Below are 21,576 nucleotides of genomic sequence, written 5' to 3'. Positions count from 1 at the left end.
GTTGGCCCACTAAAGCCCAGTAAGCCCAATCGGACGGAGTGTGCTGGCCCAGCTGTCCCTCCAAAACTTCAGCCTGAAGAGACCCGCAGGGCGCAAGCAGTAGGACCACCGTTTGGATGGTATTCGTGTGTGTGTGTGTGTGTGTGTTGCCCCACACTCCTGAGACATTTTACTCACCCCCCCCCCTCCCCCGCCCACGCCCCCGGCTTCCTTCCTCCCTTTTGTTAAAGTTTGCGAGGTAGACTTGGTCAAGCTGAGCACACAAGCCAATGCATATGAATGTGTACCGTCATCTTTATTAGGCCCCCCAGCCAACTTCCATTACATTTAACAGCGCTCCTCACGTGAGGAGATTTCACTTTTAGTTAGTTGACCCCCCCCCGCCCCCCACCTTTCCACTTGCCAGACGTGGGGGATTACAGGGACCCCAGCGTGTAAGGAGTCGGAATACGCAACCTGGTACTTTTATGAATACAGGACGTAAAGCAGCGCAATTAACAGAGATTACGACTCGGACAATTCATCCATTGTTACAGTATGTGACACTCCGTCTTTTGCAAAAAAAAAAAAAAAAAAACAGACAAAAAGTTTAAAACCAAAACAAACCGAAATGTGTGCAGAGTTCACCCTTTGAAGCTAGCTGAGTTTTGGTGGCGCCTTTCCAGAAAAAAAAAATACAACTTTGGGCCATTTATTTATTTTTTGTCTCGAGTTGCGAGCTGGTGGAACGACGACCGACTGGTTCGAGCAGGGGTGTCAAACTACCGTAATTCCCAGTCTACAGAGCGCACCTGGTTATTAGCCTCATCCAGTACATTTGTAAAGGAAATACCATTTGGTACATACATACGCCGGAGCCGTGTAAAAGCCGCAAGCGCCCACATTGAAAAACGAGATATTTACAAAGAAAGACGGTACACAGAAAGTTTAACGCTAGTGCCCCGCTAACGCTAGCGCCAGGCTAACAGGGCCGGTTAAAAAAAAAACATGCCGGTAAAAATCACAGAGACACGGCAGTAACACGATAGTGCAGCGCTAACCGGGTCGGACCGGTAAAAGTCACTTCCCCGGCACATATATTTCAACAGTCTCACTCTTACCTTTTCCGCTCATGTGACCCCTTGCGGCCATTAGGAAAAAATGCACAAATTAGCCGCATCGCCGCATCACCGCATAAACCGCATGGTTGAAAGCATGTGGAAAAAAGTCACGGCTTATAGGCCGGAAATTTTTGTCGTGGGCCACATTTTACTTACAGTTCCCCTCAGAGGGCCATTATGACTACGAAACCATAAAATTCTTGAACCTATTTACATATGAAATTTATGAACTCGTTTCGGAATCAGAGATCGACAGTAATGAGTTTTTCAACGATTGTTGTCTGGTAACACAAAAATGCTTGCAATATCTCAATGTTATCATTTATGATGTGACAATTTTTAAAATTTGGTACAGATTTGAACAAAAATCGTGAAAGTTGATACATATGATTCGCCTTCACGGGCCACGTAAAATCATGCAGCGGGCCGGATCTGTCCCCGTGCCTTGAGTTTGACACCTGAGGGGAGTATAATAAAAGAATCTCTGAAAAACTATTAAATGAAATGAAACTTTAAAATATAGGTATACAGAGTCAAATAAACAAACAGAAAAGAAGGTATCTTTTACAATAATATAAAAGATAAAAAAATAAATAATTGTCAGACAACTTTTAAATACAAACTGATAAATATTTGTTTTAAGTTTTAAAAAAATTATATAAACAAGTCGAACAAAATCTTTCAAAAAAAAATACAGAATTCCACTGAAATGTGAAAATTGGACTTTTTAAAACATTTTCCAATCATGGAAGGAATCGTGGTTGTGGACTTGTATTCCAGCATAAATTAACATTTCTTTAAATATTTTGTGGATGGCAGCACAGTGGATCAGCTGGTAAAGCGTTGGCCTCACGGTTCTGAGGTCCCGGGTTCGAATCCCGGCCCCGCCCGTGTGGAGTTTACATGTTCTCCCCTTGCCTGCGTGGCTTTTCTCCGGGCACTCTGCTTTTCTCCCACATCCGCAAAAACATGCGTGGCAGGTTAATTGAAGACTATAAAATTGCCCGTGAGTGAGATTTAAGATTCATATTCAGCATAAAAACTGTATATTATTAGCAAAACAGTGCATTGGGGTCCTTCCATTCCCTTTAATGCAAAATAGCACAGATGGGCTAATGAATGTAGCATTGATGTGGGAATTATTGGCCCTCCAGACAACTTATACTTGAACGCCAGGGCAGCCAAAGGGTAATGATATTAATAATAATCGTGTTGTTTCATCAGCGACTTGTTATGCCACACCTGCCAGGGTGATGGATTACCTCAGAAGTGTTGACTGACGCAGATTTGCGAACAAAGTTGAGAAACGGCTTTGAGTTGGGCTCGTGAAAAATGAGCGTTGACATTTTTGTTCAGCGAACTATCAGCACAGACGAGAGCCGAGTTGCGCTGTAGTTTGTAGTCGTTTTACGTTACAAAGGACGGATGGCCCCGACTTCCTCGTGGCTCGTTTCTTGAAAGCGCTTCCCCCGTCTATACCTGAAGTGTTCATTATCGCGCAGCTGCTCTCGGATCGGCGGGGTCGGCGTCGTGCGCGGCGCGATGAGCGACGAGGCCAGAAGCCGCCAATAGACTTAAGGCGGCAACGTACGAGCAATGCCTCTGTTCCTCCGCCGCGTTCTCGGGTTTCGCCTCTTCACAAGAGCGACACTTGTCAGAGCACGCTCTCGCTTTTGTCTCGTAACGCCGCCGTGCACTCGGAGTGGGCGTGATGCGGGCAACGCGGACCCTGGATTCCATTTGGGACTGTCGGGGGGCTCCCGGGAGGGGTGTAAGAATTTCTTATTTTTTTTTAACTTGGGACCACACAGAATGCTTTGGAAAAAGGTGCAACGTTTAAGCGTTCTGCACCCACAACAACCATCTGTGACTTGTTTGAAGATGGGCGACGTTTGAGCGTCTCAACAATGCGGTACTTTACAACTACGTGCATGTGATGAACCGCAAACGATGATGTCATCGTTTCTGCCGTGGCAGTTTCGGCAAGCATACAAGGAAAGAAACTCGCAATCCCTTCATCCCTTTTCTGAAGCGCTCCTTCTGGTTCGTCTCGCGGGTCGCCGGAGCCCGTCCCGGCTGACTTTTAGCGTGAAGATGATTCACCCGCAATGGTTGGCAGGGTGCACATACAGCACCTGTACAGTAGAACCCCCCGGCAATTCCTTGAACCGGGACGGCGAAAATCCGCAGATAATTGCCGCCCATTTTAATTGCACTGAAAAAAAAGAAATCTTTATTTTCTTTTATGAACCTCCCAAATTTCTCAAATAAGATGGCATAAACCACCAATGGGCTTTTTTTTTTTGCGACTGATTGTTGACCAAAATTGGGATTGCGTGGATCTCGCTTCTCTCACCAAACGTTAGACGCTCGTTATTCCATATGAAGGTCCAGAAAGTGAGCCACGTCGGCCCGGGCGCTCCACAGGTTGTTCCACCGTCAGCGTGGTCGGTTCTTGAGCACAGTTGAAGAGATGATGCGTATCGTGGTGGGGGGGCCACGTTACACAAATGGGCATTTATCGACCATGTTGTTGTCGAGTCGATGCTGATAGTCGTTGAGCTTGTGACAGCCCGAACGGAGTTGCGATAGCGTCGATCTCACGGGCCACGGGAGTTGTCTTTCGGATTCGGCTACTGGAGGCGGGTAGCCGGCCAGCACGATCTTGGGTTTGTAGCCGGCGATCCCGTCTGCTGCGGCGGTTCGACGGATCGCCGAGAGGCCACGCCTGTAGTCCTCTGCATCGACAGATGGCCGACGAATGTACTGCTCGAGCGTTTTGCGCAACGCTCTGGGCCGCGCCTCTTGCCTTGTCATCTCGTGATTGGGATGTCCGGCGAGGTAGCACTGAAGTGCGTTTTGTTTTGTAAGCATCACATTGTGCTCACATACCGAAAGCAGTTTCGACTCGGCGTGCAGGTGATTGATGAAAGCTGTTTTGTGGCAGCCTGTGGCGGTTCGAAGGGCAGTGATTTGAGCTGCCTGGAGGGAGTCCCAGTGAGTTGGCTTCAGGTTGGGAATCCACACGGGCGCCGCATAGTTCACGATCGATCTTCCGATGGCCTTATACGTCGTGAGGATGGTCTCCTTGGTCTCGCCCCACGTTGTTTCTTTTATTGAGTTTGGAGCGCACAAGTACGAATGGTCACCCAAACGTTAGCTGAATAAGCGCAATTCGCCATCAACAAACCCATTCGTTGTGTACGGCACGACGACAAAACAGCGCATCCTGTCACAAGTTAAGCATTTGCCGTTGCAGAAATCTGAATGCTAATGGGAATACACCAGCACAAAACATCCATGCTACTTCCTGGTAGGCTGCTGAGCCATCACGACCAAATATGGGCAAGTTTGCAATGGAGCGCCATCATCTACGCAACTTGAGTGTCGTGTAACATGGATGGATGAATGCATCCTGTGACTGAATGGCGACCAGTCCTGGGTGGATCCAACTACTCTCACTTAAGGTCACCTGGGATAGGCTACAACCCTCCCTTCACTACCGTAATGAGAACAAACGCTGTAGAAAATGGATTGATGGCTTGTGCGAGCGTATTAGGAGGCCCGGCGAGTGCTTACGGGCGTAAAGCAAGAAAAAAGGGAGACAAAAACACTTAAAATGCATGAACAAAGGCGTGAATCCATCAATCTTAACAAGAGTTTTGGGGGCTGCGGAGAGGGTGGGCGGGGATGACTGTGAGAATGGATTTCGTGTTAAGCAGCCCACGGAAACTCCCCCGTGGCTTTGAATTGAGGCGCACCGCCATGTTTGCCGATGCCACGAGAAGGCGCGAGGGGCAGCGGGGTGAGGGCCGCTGAATGACGCGACGTTGCGGCTTGACCTGCTGCTCGCTGACCCACAAAACGCAGATCCAGCCCCCCGGCTGAGAAGCTCTTCTTTTTGTGCTGTCAGCAGCCCTCAGAAGCAAGTGACGGGGGTGGGGGTGGGGGTGGGGGGGGTGTTTGGAGTGCTCCTCGGCCTCATGCTCCGTCAGCCCAATCAAAAGAAGCTCGCATTGTGTGTCGAACGTTTGCATACTTGCGCGTTAGAGGGGGTGTTAACCTTTGACACCGCCGACTCGACGGGAACAGCAGAAAGCACTTCTCGGGGGGGGGGCACGTTAACACGCTCAGAGGTAACACCTCACGTATCGAAAACCGCGACAAGGATGAGAGAAAGTATCATTGTGCTCGGGATGGAGTGGCCCTTCGCTCCGGAATACAAAGTGCGCCGGCCGATTTGAAAGTGAAGGATTGCTCGGGATGTGCTGAGATTGTCACTTGTCTTCTAGTTTTAGTTTCTACGAGGGAGGGGGTGGGGGCAGCCATGTAACAAGTGGCAGCAGGGTGAGGGTGAAATGAAATCTCGAGGTTTTTAAAAAAAAAAAAAAAAAACTGATGACTTTTTTGCCACCTTTTTGGATTTTTATGGTAGCAAACAAATTTCAAATCCCATTTCCCGAGACTCAATTTCCCCCCAAATAATTGTAATAACACCTCTCGATGGTTTAAATTGTTCCGTGACTACAGAACTCAAAATCACTCGTATGTCAAATCATCTTTCCCCATTGAAGTGAATGGAAATACCATTAATCTGTTCCAGCCTTCCCCTAAATCAAGCACACTTTTCCGCTTATCCTCGCGAGGGTCACGGGGAGTGCTGGAGCCTATCCCAGCTGTCGACGGGCAGGAAGCGGGGTACACCCTGAACTGGTTGCCAGCCAATCGCAGGGCACATGGAGACAGACAACAGGTGCACTTACAATCACACGTCGGGTCAATTTAGAGTGCTGCCTTCCCCTAAAAAACATTTGTCAAAAATATGCAACTTCTCCCTTAACATTAATATATTAATGACACAAATATTTTACTCTTTTCTTTCCAAAACCTGCATCTTTTTCTTAATCCATCCGAAAGCGGGCAAAAGAAGTGGGACGGGCCCCGGACTAGTTGCTGGCCAGTGACTCTTCCCCAAGCCATACAAGTGCAACTCAAACGCCCCGAATGGCGCAAACGTACCCGTGCACTTGTGCTCACTCCTGTTTGACGGAGCCTCATTGTGTTCAATCACAATTTACCCTCCGAGGCCACTGAAGCGATTGCCGCTGAAAAGGTCAAGAAGACGCAATTCAGCAATTCGTCACTTAACTTGTTCGTGTAGTTTTCTCCCGCGACATCTTTCACTCGTGCTGTTGTTTGAGTAATGTGCATGTGACAATATCCTCCCCGTTAGTTGATTTTTTTTTTTTTTTTTTTTTTTTTAAGGGCAAGGTTGGGTGGGGGATGTGAGGGTCTTTGTCAGGCTGGCCCTCAATGCAGAGGGGTCTCTTGTTCCCGAGTGCGCAACCGCTTCACCGAAGAGAGGACTTGACTCCTAAAATTCCTGCCATCAAAGTTGCTAGGCGACATCGTCTTCGCCGGCACATATTCATAAAGGAGCGGGTGGAAGCCTCCTCTATGAAGAGCGTCTCATTAGTAGTCATATATTCATACCGGGGCCACCACCCCCCCTCTTGACCCCTCCTTTACAAGTCGTGGGAAAGATACGTCCCGTGTGAGATGGCCAACGGGGGGGGAGGATTTGGGTAATTACTTGCCCAAAAACATCGTCTAAATTTAACACCGACGAGCCGTCTACGTTCGGGCGGCGTTAATGACGTGCATTGATTGAAACATGACAAGCGAGTTCATGTCGGGATGCGACATCGGGATTTCATTCAGGCGCCAAAACGGCCCACCCGAAACGTGGCATCATTTGAGACAAGGTTGTCATCTGGAGTCATTTATCAACACTTTAATTGCATCCGTTCGCCGCCGTCTCCCAGCCGGTGAAACTCAACTGTTCACACGGTTTAAAAAAAATAATTAATAATGTTTTGGTGAATTCAAAGTGGGCCATGTTGGGAAATGTGGGCACGGAAGCACTGCCACTATCGATGGGCAGCGTGTGGGACACAAGCTGTGCAAATATATTGATTTCGGCCGTGATTATTTGGCACAGGAGGGGGGGGGGGGGCGTATTTTTCCTATCATGGGGCCAGCTAAGCCCTCCGGTGGGCATCTTAAATTTAATTTGACTGACGTTTGTTCTTACACATGATGAACACTCGGGGACGACGAGTTTCAGGGAGCTTGAGAACAGTTGCGCTTTATTTGCGTAGGATTTTATCCTCAGAACATTATGACCTCAATCTGAAAATGTACAACTTTTTTAAATCTCAAAAATACAGTGTACAGCTTCATTGTTGTAATAGTATGACTTTATTCTAAAAAATGTAGTACTTTTATACCTTAAAAAAAATGCACATTTTAAAAAAAAATGACAATTCCCTTATTTTTATGACTTTAAAAATACCTTAACTTCTTTTAAAAAGGAATAAAAATTGTATTGAAAATTTCATGCAAATTTTCCTAAAAAAAACAGACAATTCTTTTGTTATGACTAAAAATAACTGGATTCAGAAACTGTATGTAACTTCTTTCTAAGAAAGGAATGAAAATATTTGCAGGATTGCTTGAGCCAATCCCAGCTGTCATCAGGGCATGAGCATTCATCTTGAAAAGAAGCTTCCAATCTTGAAAAATAAATCCTTTGTCTTGAAAATGCACAACTTTTTAAATCTTAAAATAGTCGACTTTATTTTTGAATATATATTCGCTTTTCTTAAAAAGTATTTTGAGATTGTAGATGTATGCCTTTTTGTAAAAAACTAAAATAAAACTCATTAAATACTTTCATCTTGACAATATGCAACTTTTTACCTCAAAAATATGTTTATCTCATAAACTTGTGAATTTTATCGCAATTCATATAATTTATTAATCCACAAGGAAGATTCAATTTAAAAAAAATTGCGAACATTTGACTTTTTCATTTTAAAAATATACAACTTTATTCTTGTGATGACTGTACTTCAATATTAAAAAACCACAAGTTTATATCTTGAAAATATCCAACTACATGTCGAAAAAAACTTACGTCACATTTGAAGCAAGTTGTTAGACTTGATTGACAGCGGAAATGGCCACCCGACTTCCTGTGGGCCAGGTGTAGCCCCGCCCCCTTCGAGCCCGGGAACACTTCCGCATTCCACGGCAGGGAAGGAGGAGGAGGATGGATGACGTCACGTGACACCACCTGTTGCTCAATGGGGCTGCCTTGCTCGGTGGCTCGTGCTTCATTCACTCAGTCGGAGGCTCGCCGAGGAGGAGGCGGAGGCGGACGACGAGAAGGAGCCGGACCCGGACCAGGAGCAGTTCGAACAGGGATAGTGTCGAAAGGATACGCTTCTGTTTTTTTGTTTGTTTTGTTTTTTTTTTACCGGGAAAAAATGGAGTTTCTTCGCCTTAAACTACTCGTTTTTGTACTCGCCAACGCCGTGTTTGTCAGCCATCAGTCGAAAGAACGTAAGTGACTTTTGTTTTTTTTTTTAAATTGAAAAAGAAAGTTGTGTAATTTTCCCCCGTACCTCGTGAGTCAGGAGTTCGGAATTCGAGCGCCCGGTGTGACGTTTTTCCCCCTCTCCCTCCTCAAATCAACTATTAACATCTCAAAACTTTACATGATTTATACGTATGTACTCTTCGACACAGTTTAAACGTGACGTAGATCCCAAATGACTCCAAATTTTGTTTGAGCAACGTGAATTGGCGCGAGGGCGTTGGAGCACCTGCGGGGCGAGTCGCGCTAATGTCGCGGGGATGTCGCCTCACTTCCACTTCCACCTCGGCTCGCTCGCCCGCCCGCACGCCCGCACGCCCGCCCGCCCGCACGCCTCCCTCCGACACGATTCGAGATGTTTCTTCACGCTTAATGACGTGTTGAATCACACCGACATGCTCGATTAGACCGTCAAAGCGGCTGGCATGTGGCCCCCGAACTCCTCATAAAAGATGATGGACCCTGAACGCTAAGACGCATGCAGGACTTGCACTCAATTTTACAAGGGTTATAATAGATGTGCAATTAGCAATGTAACTATTCATATTTCACAATTTAACAGTCTCATAGCCTTTATAAGCATATAAACTTTGCAATGTGTAATGAAACTTTTTTTTTTTTTTTTACTGTTATTTCTTCAAAGATGTCATATCATAGGACTGTAATGAACCGAAGAACTAACCCCGTACAGGACCAGACCACATTTATTCAAGTTAAATATGTAACCAACGTGAAAGACAGAGAGCCGTCCTCGGGTCGAAAGCAAGCCGGGCGTCCACAGTTTACGACGGGGTTCTGTCCTAATGTGGCGACTGCCGAGATTAAGAAAAAGAGTCGTATATTTTCATGACAAAAGTCATCCATTTTTTTTTTTTTTAGACTTAAGTTGCAATATTACCAGTCAATTTCTATATTTTTGACCAAAGTTTTCAAGTTTAAAGTTCATTTTCAGTCATATTTAGGATTTAAAGTGAAAATAGTACAAGTATAAAGTTGGATACATCTTTTCCCTCAAATAAAAGTTTGTTTTTTTGAGTATTAAGTTGCAATAGAGTATTACCAGAATACTGCGGTTTCAGGGGTTACCAACATGGTGCCTGCGGGCCACTTAGTAGCCCTCAAGGACCATACGACCTACTCTAAAAACCCAGGACATTGTGATTTCTCAGAATTTTAGAGAGTTAATCGTTAGAAAATGGCAGAGATTTAGAGAAAAAAAGTGTTGCATATTGATATTTATTTCCTGGCTTGTGAAATGATTATTGATAATTATTGTGAAAAGTTCACATAGATGGATACCATTACTGCGTAATATGGAATAAAAGTTCATTTGAGCAATTTTATTTCACAAGTGACAAATTGGAAGCCCTTGTCATTAATTTCAGATGTTTTGAAAATTAAATTGTGGTATATTTTCAGAATACAAAGTGTTATTTTATTAATTCATATAGTTCATGTGTAATAGTTTAAAAAAAAAAAAAGACAATTAAATGCAGCTCCTTGTGCTGCGTGACCACATTTTTATGCCACGTGGCGTTGGTAGACTTGAAATGTCACGACCGTCATAAACTGAAGACCCCAATATTAATAATAATAATAATGTTTCCCCTTTTTGATCTCTTCTTCGCTCCTCATCAAGTGAAGCGCGCTAATACGAGCACCAAGCGAGCGCTCGAAAAGGATTCCTAATCCCACGACTCGTCGCCGCGTCCCCGTCTCTTAAAAGTCTTTCATTTGAATGCCACAAATGTTAGCTGGTAGTCCGCAGTCGTATTTTTACTGTTGCTCTTGGGGCCTCGCTGTGTGTCCCAAACGGATTAATAGCTGCTTCCAAGTCATTTCTGCGTGTGTCTCCAGAAGTCTTGCTGGACATGAGGTCTTCAGGAGGAGAGCTGGGCTGGCTGACGCTGCCATATGAGAACGGGGTGAGTATTTATACCTCCAGCAGCATTTTGAAGACCTCAGGGGTCAAAGACTTTCTGTCTGTGATGTATTTCGAGTTAAACGATGTTTATAATGGCCTCTCGGCGAGGTCTATACGCGTAATTCATCACTTTTGGGGGTCCAGGTGGCGTTTGGCGGATTTCGTTGCCTTCATACAGACTTTACGCAGTACAAAAACGGTTCAAAAACAAAAACGCGGTTACAAAAACGGTTTTCGTGAATGCAAAAATCAACAGTGGCCGAACAGGCGAAACGACCAGCGTGCGCGATTCCATAATTCAAATGACCACATAAATAAATCCATACGCAGCAACCACACGGATTATAGAAACTTCAAATGATAAGTAGCGTTGAGTCGAACCACTGGCAACAAATTGACGGCGGACATTCGAATTCTGCGTAGGTTTTCCCAATTTAAATCAATTTGTTTGAATTGCTGATTCAAATATGGACTTCTATCTAGAATGTATATGTATAATTTTACGGCAGGTCTTTTTGAATGTGCTTATTATTTGTGTCGTGCGGGCAGACGTGCACACGTGCATATTTCATAATGTCAAGTTGGCACTGACAGCATATCCGATCTGTGCGTTTATGCTGTGTTGGCATTGCGAGATATCTGATCCAAATTGGGTTTATGATTCAGGTTTGGAAGAGGCCATCTTCCGGTCTGAAGATATCTGATTCCATCGTTTTTTTTGTTTTTGTTTTTTTTTTCTCCGCCTATTTACATTGGCATGACGCGCCACCCAATTGTGCCATTTGAGAGCAAAGCACTGCAATGAAGTCACGCCAAGCACACAGCGTCAATTACGTCGACGTGTCCAACCGAGACTTGACAGATAAGAGCGGCCTCGTGTCGGTAGGTACAGCAGGCCCGGAAACATCCTTCTATCTATAGTCGCGTGGTTTTCAGTCTAAAAAAAGAGGCAGGACGCATCTCGGGATATAAAAAGAGTTCAAAAAAAGAGCCAGACTCGTGTTTTATGGAGCCGGGAATCCCGTCCGTCTCTGTCGGAATGTTGGTTTTATCTCAATGTACTTTGTACATATCTCATACGGTAATTATGCTGAGAGAGCTTTAGTCATCACAAACAGTGGTTACATGTAAGTCCTTGTACAGTAGATATAGAAAGTCTACACACCCCTTCTTCAAATACCGGTTTTTCTTTTTAGTTAAAAAAAAAAAAAAGTTGATTAAGATCATTTCAAAAGTTTTCCACTATTATTGTAACCTTTAACCTGTCCAACGCTATTAAAAATATATATATATATATATTTTTTTTTGGGACAATGTGGTTGCTCAAGCGGCACACCCTCGTATGATTGGATTGGGGTTATGGTGAGAATAAACCAAACCTGCCACCATTTAAAGTGCCTCTGACTCACATCTTCTAGTAGGCTTTTCCTGGCATTTTCTTTGCGTTCTAGCAGAAGGTTGAATTTATTTTTATTTTTTTTGGCTAACTGACTAATATTTCCATCTATTCCTAATCCCTTCCACTTTATTCCTAATCCCTTCTACTTTATTTAAGGCCCCAGATCCATCTGGAGACAAACTGCCCCAAAACGCGATTCTGTAATGAGCATGAGTCGTAAATTGAGGATTCCTCGTGATAATAATAATAGCCACCTTTTCCATGCCTTCTTTAATTTACCCTTATTTAATTCCCCATAAAAGATGAATGGCACCCCGTGAAGCATGGCGGCACTGCTACTTTTAATCTCACAAATCCTCAGTGCTTCTCCCGTCACTTAAAGTTCTTTAATTGCAATGCGGTGACTATAAAGCACAATTAACTGCCGCAAATGTTACTCGGAATTCCACAGTAGTATTTGTTGGATTTGTGTATGCGTCACAGTCACACACACACACGGGACCCCTTGTGTGTTACTGGAAACCCACACACGTCGACACATGTCAATGCCAATAATTCCGACGTGTGGATAAGACGCTCCAGTTCACAACTGCTTAACGGGCGTCTCGCTACACCAAACATTTATTAAAAAAAAAAAAAGAAGTACACATTTATACGATCTAAAACCTTTCGAAATCTCAACGCAAAAAGTTCAAAGTAGATTTCATAGGTACTGTGGGATTCATTAATCAATTTGTATATTTATCCTCCTTTTGCTGCAATGAAGAAAATGCTTCTGCTTGCAAAGAAGAATGCTTTGCTCGGCACATAAAGGGTTATCATACGTACTCGTTTGATTCAAATGACTTCTCCTTTTATGAGAAGGTCTAAATAGAAGTAATGGAAGACGCTTTCCAACCTGAGAGACGACCGCAGCCGGACTGCTTGGAATAAGACTGCCGAAGACCCGTTGCGACTGATTGCTGAATGTTTTACTTACACGTGCAAATTGTGATTTTTTTTTTTTTTTCCACTCCTACATGCATACACATAGTCACACAAACAAGTTTGCGCACCCCCCCCACCCCCCACCCTTTTAGATCAGAACCGTTGGTAGGGACCTCTTATATCTAATAAAAAGAGGAAGACTGCTTCAGAGCGTGCTCAAGAACTGTACATTGCAGTTCATCTTCGCTCTCCTCGAAATTTCCAGCAAACGGAAAACTGGTGTCTTTCTCTCTTCATTGTCTGATAGGTAACGAATGTCACAATTGGATTAACCCGACAGGTACTAACACGTTTCTGCACATACATTTGGGTGATTTCAGGTGATTTATTTTTTTTTTTGCAAAATTCTGAATCTAAAGTTCATTTTTGCTCAGCACAAAATCTGCAGGCTTCCGCGAGAACGCGAAAAAAATAGGGGGTGTGGAAAGCCTACTAGAACATCGGAACTTTGGGGTTAAAAAGAGTCCATTTAAATGGGGACAGCTGCAGTGCATGTCGACTCTCCTCTAACATTAGTTAGATGATAAGTTATGTATACCTATTAAGTTATGATATGTTAATTCTGAACACAGCCACGGTGGCAATTACAGTATATCTTTTTTTTTTTTTTTAAGTTGTCCAAGTCATTTTATTGGTGGAAACGTTTTGAAATGAATTGTTGGTCTCCTTTTTTTTTTTTCACAAAAGGTTGTTTTAGAACACATTTCTGACAGTATAAAAGCAGACGTGAACGCTAACTAGCAATCGAATTGGGTATTGTAATTGAAAGTAAAAGTTGAGAATACAAAGGAATTAAATCATTACTTCCACTTTTAGCAGTCTTTATTTTTTCCACACAGGTATTTGGACTTGAGATTAAGTACAGTTTAAATCTCTGAAGCCGAGAATCTATTTTTTTTTTTTGTCTTCCAGTGGGAGATCGTGCAGACGGTGGTGAACGGCTCCCTCTTCTACACGTACAGCGTGTGCAACGTCGACTCCGCCGACCAGGACAACTGGCTGCGCACCACGTTTATCCAGCGGCGTCCGGGCGCCACGCGCGTCTCCGTGGAGCTGCGCTTCATCGTGCGCGACTGCAACAGCTTCGGCGGCGCTTCCGTGTCCTGCAAGGAGACCTTCAACTTGTTCATTTCCGAAACGGACGCCGACGTGGGCACCAACTTCCGCAAGGGCCAGTTCCGCAAGGTGGCCACCATCGCCCCGGACGAGGTGACGCGGGGCCAGAAGCCCCTGGTCAACACCGAGACGAAGACGGTGGGCCCGTTGTCCCGGAAGGGCTTCTACCTGGCCTTCCAGGACATGGGCGCCTGCGTGGGGATCCTCTCGGTGCGCGTCTACTACAAGACGTGCCCGTCCACCGTCCAGGGGTTGGCGGCCTTCCCAGAGACGGTGGCCGACGCTCTGCGGGAGGTGCAAGGCGCCTGCGTGGAGAACGCCGTGAGTCAGTCCACGCCACGCATGTACTGCTCCGCAGAGGGCAAGTGGGTGGTTCCCATGGGCCAGTGCCAGTGTCTCGCCGGCTACGAAACCACCGGGGACTCGTGCCAAGGTAAGGAGCGTTCACGCCGCGAAATCTTTTGGCAGGATTTAAAAGGCATCGCAGACGGCGCCGCGTTGGCAAGGTGCGAAGGAATGTTCATTAACTCGTCGGGTTTGTCTCGAGAGGTCTCACGCTCAGAGCCTTCGAAAGCCTTCGAGGAAGTCCTGCTCAGACAGATCAGACGTGGAAAAGGGAGGATCCCTAAAACCGTTTGTTCTTAATTTAGATTGGAGGCGGTTATGCATTACAATATTTTCTCATTTCCGGATCGTCACATTCCTTGGGCCATCTTGCAGTCAGACCTCAGGAAAAGCAGAGCCCGGGCGCTGGCTTGATGTGGTCGAGGGAGACGTATGCCGCGTCAGGCCATAAAACAAGTCTACTTTTAGCACGTTGTACTTATATGGGAAAAGTACAACAATGCTCCAAGTTCTCGGGAAGGGTTCGAGGGCTGCTTGAACCTCTCAAAAAGTGGATTTTTTTTTTTTTTTTTTTTGCACCTTTGAGTCACCATCCTAATTCGCCATAGTCTTTTTTTAAAATAATTTTTATATATACCTTTGCACTTCAAACGTATTCTGTGTTAGGTACAAACTCACAATCTTTTGTGACGATAAAGTCGATCTCATTCCTCTCTGATGACACATTTTCACTTTGGCATGAGACAACGCAAGACCTTGCTGGTTGTGTGTCACCAGTTGCATGAGGCAGATGATAACTGTACAGTGTACGACGTCGCCTGAGGAGAAATTGGCAGAGACTTTTTAGAAGCAGCCATCAGGTTGCACGTAAAATTCTTTCCTTGACATTAATCTTCAGATCTTCTGACAAGTCTGTGGTTCTGAGTTTGTGGTAACAGCAGTTGGCACTGGTCCACATCGTGTAGAACCTCCAAACGTTGTTATAACCGCATTTTCTTCGATTGTTACTTCCTGCGGCTGTAATAGCCTGGCACCCCATAGTTAATAACGAGCAAGACGGAAATTTCAATAACTTTAAAAGTTTCAAGAAATGAGAAATTAGCATTTCCTTGCCATTTAAAACAGTTCTCGGGTTTTTGTTTCCTCAAAATACCTCCAAAATTTCTTGCCTTGCTGAAGTTAGACTGCTGAGCCAACGGCCAGTCCGGCTTTGGCCTTCAAGGGAGCTGTGGTGAAGGCGCAGCTCACGCACTATACTGTGTGTATGTGGCACACGGACACACGTTAAGTACAAATTGACAAAGTTCCTTGAAAGAGAGCGCGAAACTTTTTACTTTTGGGATATTCAAGAGAATGTAAAGATTTTCAATTTTTAAAGTAACTCCGTTGGAGGTTTACGGGCGGCAGTTTGCAGAAGCGTTCGTTGGGCTACGTCAACCCCCCCCCCCCTGCCCCCCACCCGACTGAAGGGCAGTAAAAGACAAAGTGAGGTGTAAGAGTGAAAAGACATAGCTGCGGTGTGCCTACTGGATGGGCTGTGGAAAAATGGCCTTTCTTTGGCATGCTGGGGTGTGGTGTGTGTGTGCAGAGGAAGTGTGGGAGGATAGCGGAGAGCACAGGAAGGAGGAAGGAGGGAGGCAGGGAGGAAGGGCACGGCGTGGTGCGGGGATTTCTGAAAGGAATTCTTTCACCCTGCCGTCACCTGCTGCACTGACTGACTAAAGGAAGGGCCGTGTGAATTTGTCCCGGGCCACTACCTGAGCGTCCTCAAGCCCCCCCCCCCCCCGCGCGCCAGTGTTTTGTTTCTGCGGCCGTCGCCCAGGCAACCGTAACCGCAGATTACAGGGATGGAGCCACGGCACGCCTCTCTTAGTCAGGGCTGCGGTTTATGACTCCTGCTGTTTTCCAGTCACCTTGCCTGGCAGCGTCTCCGTTCCTTCCATGCGAACAGATCATTCATAGCGGTGACGGGTCGGCGCTTCAAAGAAGGGACGCTCGCAGTCCCCGGGGCAGGATGAGGGTGGAGGAAGTCCAAGGCAGAGGAATGTTTCTCGCCCCGACCGCTGACAGTCTCTGAGCTCCGGAAACAGACGTTGCGCACGAATAGCGAGAGAGGAAGACAGGAAATATTTTACGAGGGATTAGAATGATTTCATACCAGGGAGTTGGACCTGATATTGTATATTGGAAGCAGGGTTGTTTGATTTAAATCAACTCCGGCTTCCTCCCACATTCCAGAAAGCATGTTAAGAGTCATGGAAGGCTTGGAATTATCTTTTGATGTCTTTTTTTTTTTTTTTTTTTTTGTCCATGGGTGGTGGGTCTTCTCTCTCGCTCTATGTAACCTACACACAAATAATTTTTTCTTTCTTTCTTAATAAAGTCAGAGAGTGACAAAAGGAAAACCGCAGGCGTTCGCGGCACGCTAACGCGACGACTTCATCCCGGTCTTCCGGTGTCGGAGAAAGTGACACTGGAAGACTTACGGTCCCACATGTGTCTCGCAGTGAAGAGCCCAACTGTTGTGGGCAAAAGGAAGCCGGCGGAGAAGGAATGCCGATTGACACAAATAAGCAGGTTGTCTCGCAGCGGGTCGACAGTTGGCACATGAGGGGCGGTTGGTTTCCGTGGCCGCTTAGTTAGGTGTGGAGTGTAATTTAGTCAAGAGGATTAGTGGCGCAACAGGCCAGCTGTTACGTGGTCCTACCTTACCTCCCCTCGGGTCCTTTCATCCGGCGGTTAACGCACGCAACGAGCCGACTAATCCGTGTTCCCACTCATTAGAACAATGGCGGCAAAAGCCCAGATTTAATTAACAGATGCACCGGTGCGGAACGCAAGTCCCTTTTCACGTGTGCGCCGCCGTCCAAAGGGGAGTGTTGGGGCAATTAGACGCGCAACTTCCAGCAACAGGCGACGAGGCGATTGACAAAACCCAACTCTGAGTGCGACTGCGCGTTCGCGGCGTTACACGCATGGCGCCATTTTACGAGCTGCAATGACTACTGCAACGTATTTATGGCACCGCTCCGTCCAGTCCCGCCAGACAATGGATGAATGGAGCCGAGAGTTTCTTTGCTCTGTGGCAGAGGTCCTGGCGCTCCGGCTCAAGATGAAAATGGGCCGGCCTCCTTTTCTTATGCGAAAACACCCCCGCGCCCGCTGAGTGACTCCCCAGAGAGAACTTCTGTTTGGTGCACCAGTCCAGACCCCTTCCTCCAACCCCCCCTCCCCAACGCCCACCGCTTTAAGGCCTTCTATTCATCTTCCCGCTCAACTCAACCTGCTCCTTATCCTTCACCATGGTGATACTTGAGCCGCAATTCTGCGAAGTGGTGCAATCCAGTGTCTTGGTACGCTTTGGAACACTAAACACCAATACGGCGTTGAAAAGGTTGCAGAATGGCAATTGACAATATTTCGGGACAATTCAGGCCGAGTGTCAAACTCAATGCGGCATTTACTGCAGACTTTACAAAAATCCAGATGTCGGGGGTGGAGGGGGAGGGGGGGGGGGGGGATGAGGTAGGGCAAGAGACCAGAGTTGCCTACTAAGTGTGGCTTAGCCAAATGCGAGACCTTACAGGATATGGTTTTCAGTCACAGTGGCCCTCTGGAGGGGCCGGGGAGGGGCTCGGATTACGATGGGGGTCCTGTTCCTGCGGAGGTAACGTAACCCCAATTTGTAGAGTACACTATACCAGGACCGGAAACGCCTCTCTATCTATAGTCGGCTGCTTTTCACTCCAAAAAAAGACCCCGGATATCGTCTGGGGAAAAAAAAAACCCGCTGAAATTCCCTCGCCTATCTGATGTTCGCTTGGTTTTCACGTCACTGTAACTTGTCACATACAGCCATTTTGTGTAGTCAACAATCAGCAGTCCGCTTGCCGACGAAGAAACGCAACCTCATGTCCTGCATTTGGGCTTGCGTCCTGGCTCCTCTCACGTAAGACGACTTGATGTCGCAACAAGCAGAGAGACGGACTTGCGGATGCTGTTGTGTTTCCGTGCAAACTGGAAAGTGGCTCGAACAGCGTTTCCTCTTCCATTCCTTTTTATCGGCGCTCTTTTACCTCTTGAACTTCGCTTGTCATAATTTGCCCTGAGTAGGAGGAAAGACGGGAAACATCAGTCCCAGGCCATCCACGCAGTCCTCGCGCCTCCTGCTTTCCGTCCACTCGCCACTTTCGTTAACCTCCCGTGGCCCGGAAAGGCCGCTCGCTTATCGCTTCGGCTAAGATGGTCACGACGGCACGCCGCCGGTGTCCGATGTGCCGCTTCCTTTGGCAAAAACACCCCCATTAGAGGGTGTACTCTGTTTACGATAGTTCACTTTGTATGGTTGGGGAATAACCAGAATTTTTAGATTTAGTCGGAAACCACTGCGATCATAATCACGAAACTACCGACGCAGTAGTGAAGTTGGTTTTACAGTAAATGGTTATATAAAAGATATTTCCATCTATCAGTTTTCCATCACGCATTTCCTAATTAGGGTGAGTCGGAACTTGATAACCATTCCAGGTTGTATCCTGGATCTCGCCCAAAGTCAGCAGAGCACATAATAGATAAAGAGCCATTAAAACTCACATTTACAACCTTGCATAAGTTACTCTTCCGTGAAACAAACATGCAAATACTTGTATTGTGGGAGGAAGTTGAAGTACCCGGGGCAAAAAAATACCCCACAAACACGCAACATTGGGGAGGACGTGCAAATTCCATGCAGGAAGACCGAAGCCGAGATCCAAAGAATTAACCCATCCTCTGATTTCTTTTTAATGATTTATATAAACCTATCGTCCATTGTTTCCCGAAAAACTTGCTAACATGTTATTTCTGTGCTTTCTGAAATTAAGAAGCTCCCTGGTACCACCAAAGCGCTAAAATAGCAAACGATGGTGCCAAAAATCTAGCCTTAGTGCGGAAGAACTATGTTGAAGTGAAACATCCCGACTGAGAGTTTTTTCCGTCCCCTGTTTGGAGATTAACCCCGTCAAAAAATCAAATGAAAAACCAGTAGGTAGGCAAGTGAGCATGCAGTGTGACCGTATATTGTATATGTGTCAGATGGTCGGAGGGGCTGCAGCCGCAGAATGGCAGCCACGCTACCAGTCAGACTGCCCCGGGGCAGCTGCGGCCACACAAGTAGCTTGCCACTACTCGGGTGTGACTGTGGAGTCAATGAATAACGTGTGCAGTTCTAAAGCGTCTTTGATTGCCTTGTGGAGCACTATTTAAGCCGTGCGCATTGTTATTATGATTATTATTACTCACAGCACTGGACAAAGAGTTCATTGCGCGTCATCTGTCGACGTCGTCGTGAACCGAGGACCTGCTGCCAGAGGGCCTGAGCGCCGAGTTTTCACTGTCGGGAAGGCGGATCACGTAACCCGACGGATTTAATACCCCGGTGTCATCCGGGCCGAGTTGCCGGCGTGCGACCCGAGACGAGGCCTTCAGGTGGAAAAAGCGAGCCGGGGCACGTCGTGGAAGGAAATCCCGATTCATACCTCAGCGGACAAAGGCTCAGTGATTATAGGTTACTTGCGACAAAAGCTTCCTGTTGGGCGGAAAGACCTAAGATTACACACACTGCCTCATTGTTTTCCTTCAGTTCCGTCATTCCTTCCGATCTTTGCCCTCATTTGTTCCCAACAGTGTACATCATCGTCAACTGTCGATGAGCGCAACCTTCCAGATTTTTAACACCTCAACTGATTTTTTTTTTTTTTTTTTCTAAACGCGCGTGCCCTTTTTTGTCTTTTTGCCGCAGAATGCAAGCCAGGCTACTTCAAGCCCACCCTTGAAGGCAAACTGTGTCAGGCATGTCCCGACAACACCGTGCCCTCCGCGGCCGGCGCCACCCGCTGCGAGTGCGAGGACGGTTTCTTCCGCTCCCCCTCGGACCCGCCCACGTCGCCGTGTTCCGGTAAGACTTCCTCTCACTGATAACGCGGCGGTAGGTACTCTGGATGTTTTGGCTAACGCCCGGCTTCCTCCTGCAGCGCCGCCCAGTGCCCCGCGCGACCTCAGCGCCGCCACCCTGCCCGCGGAAGGCCGGCTGCACCTGTCCTGGAGTCCGCCGCTCGTGACGGGGGGCCGCGACGACCTGACCTACAGCGTGCTGTGCGAGCAGTGCGACAGGGCCTCGTGCGCACCCTGCGGCGACAAGGTCCGCTTCGAGCCCGCCGCCGCCGACCTGCCTGACACCGAGGTCGTAGTCGGTGACCTGGACTCGCACCTCAACTACACGTTCACGGTGGAGGCGCACAGCGGCGTGTCCCAGTACGGCGCCGCGAGGCCCGCCGCGTCAATCACCGCCGCTCTGGACTACACCGGTGAGCTCAAACTTATTCCATCTCGTCGGCCGTTAACTTGGGCTTGATCTCGTCATTGTTTGGCCTCAACAATAGCAACATTTTTGTGTCGCTATCGTGTTACCTTTTGACCTTTTCAGAGTGCATTCAGCGTTGTTGAGGTTGCCGTCATGCACAGAAATAGTTTCAATAGATTTGAAATTGAAGCTCGGAAATTAATACAAAATGAGTGCACGGAGGTCGGTTCCTTCTGTCACGTGAGCTCATATTCATATTCAAGTGAGGTCACTCTGAAATACAACTAAACCTCAAATTACGAATACCCTTGGATTCAAGATTGTAGATTTTTGAAATTGTTGGTGTATCTTTTTTGCTAAAGATGACGAGTTTTTATTCCTGACCATTTTTATTTTTCATCACCAATTGAGTCCCAAGTAGTAGAAGCTTCTAGCGCTTTCTAATGAACTGTACATTTTGAATATTGGCTATTCACGTTTTGACTAAGAGATGGAATAATTCTAGACATGGGATTTGACAAATTATACCACCAAATATTGTTTCTTGTTGATACTTGTAAGCGTTTGCCACTTTTTTGTCTCGTTTCCATTTAAGTCAAACTCATTTTTGTCACGTTGTACTCGTCGTTCCGGTTTCCCTCCGAGGGCCGTTATGACTGTTTTACACACAATTTATGAACTACATTTGGAATCAGAAATCAAGGGTAATGGGTTTGTCAACTGTTTTTCATGTTTGGTAACAAAAATGCTTCTATATCGACGTTATCATTTGTATGATCATTTGAAATTTTGGTACAGTTTTTCCCGACAATCAAGGAAGTTGACACACGTGATTGGCCTTCGCGGGCCACATAGAGTCATGTGGCGGGCCGGTTCTGGCCCCCCAGGCCTTGAGTTTGATAAATATAAGTTAAGGGATTCAAC

General features: G+C 46.4%; 1 protein-coding gene across 3 annotated transcripts in view; it reads left to right on the top strand.

Annotated features, from left to right (window-relative positions):
• Positions 1-21,576, top strand: part of LOC133507269 (ephrin type-A receptor 2-like) — a 39,837-nt gene that overhangs the window by 12,489 nt on the left and 5,772 nt on the right. Inside the window, exons 1-5 of one of the 3 annotated variants that reach the window (XM_061832134.1) lie at positions 8,202-8,507; positions 10,402-10,466; positions 13,764-14,400; positions 20,092-20,247; positions 20,324-20,656. In XM_061832134.1, the coding sequence (XP_061688118.1) occupies positions 8,219-8,507; positions 10,402-10,466; positions 13,764-14,400; positions 20,092-20,247; positions 20,324-20,656 (1,480 nt within the window). In that variant the 5' untranslated portion in view covers positions 8,202-8,218. Of the gene's footprint in view, positions 1-8,201; positions 8,508-10,398; positions 10,467-13,763; positions 14,401-20,091; positions 20,248-20,323; positions 20,657-21,576 lie in introns of those variants that run through there. The other 2 variants (XM_061832133.1, XM_061832135.1) reach the window with 2 other exon arrangements.

Source organism: Syngnathoides biaculeatus, chromosome 10 (assembly GCF_019802595.1).
Source record: "Syngnathoides biaculeatus isolate LvHL_M chromosome 10, ASM1980259v1, whole genome shotgun sequence".
Lineage (NCBI taxonomy): Eukaryota > Metazoa > Chordata > Actinopteri > Syngnathiformes > Syngnathidae > Syngnathoides > Syngnathoides biaculeatus.
The sequence above is the reverse complement of the archived record's forward strand: the minus strand, read 5'-3'. Positions and strand labels throughout refer to the sequence as shown.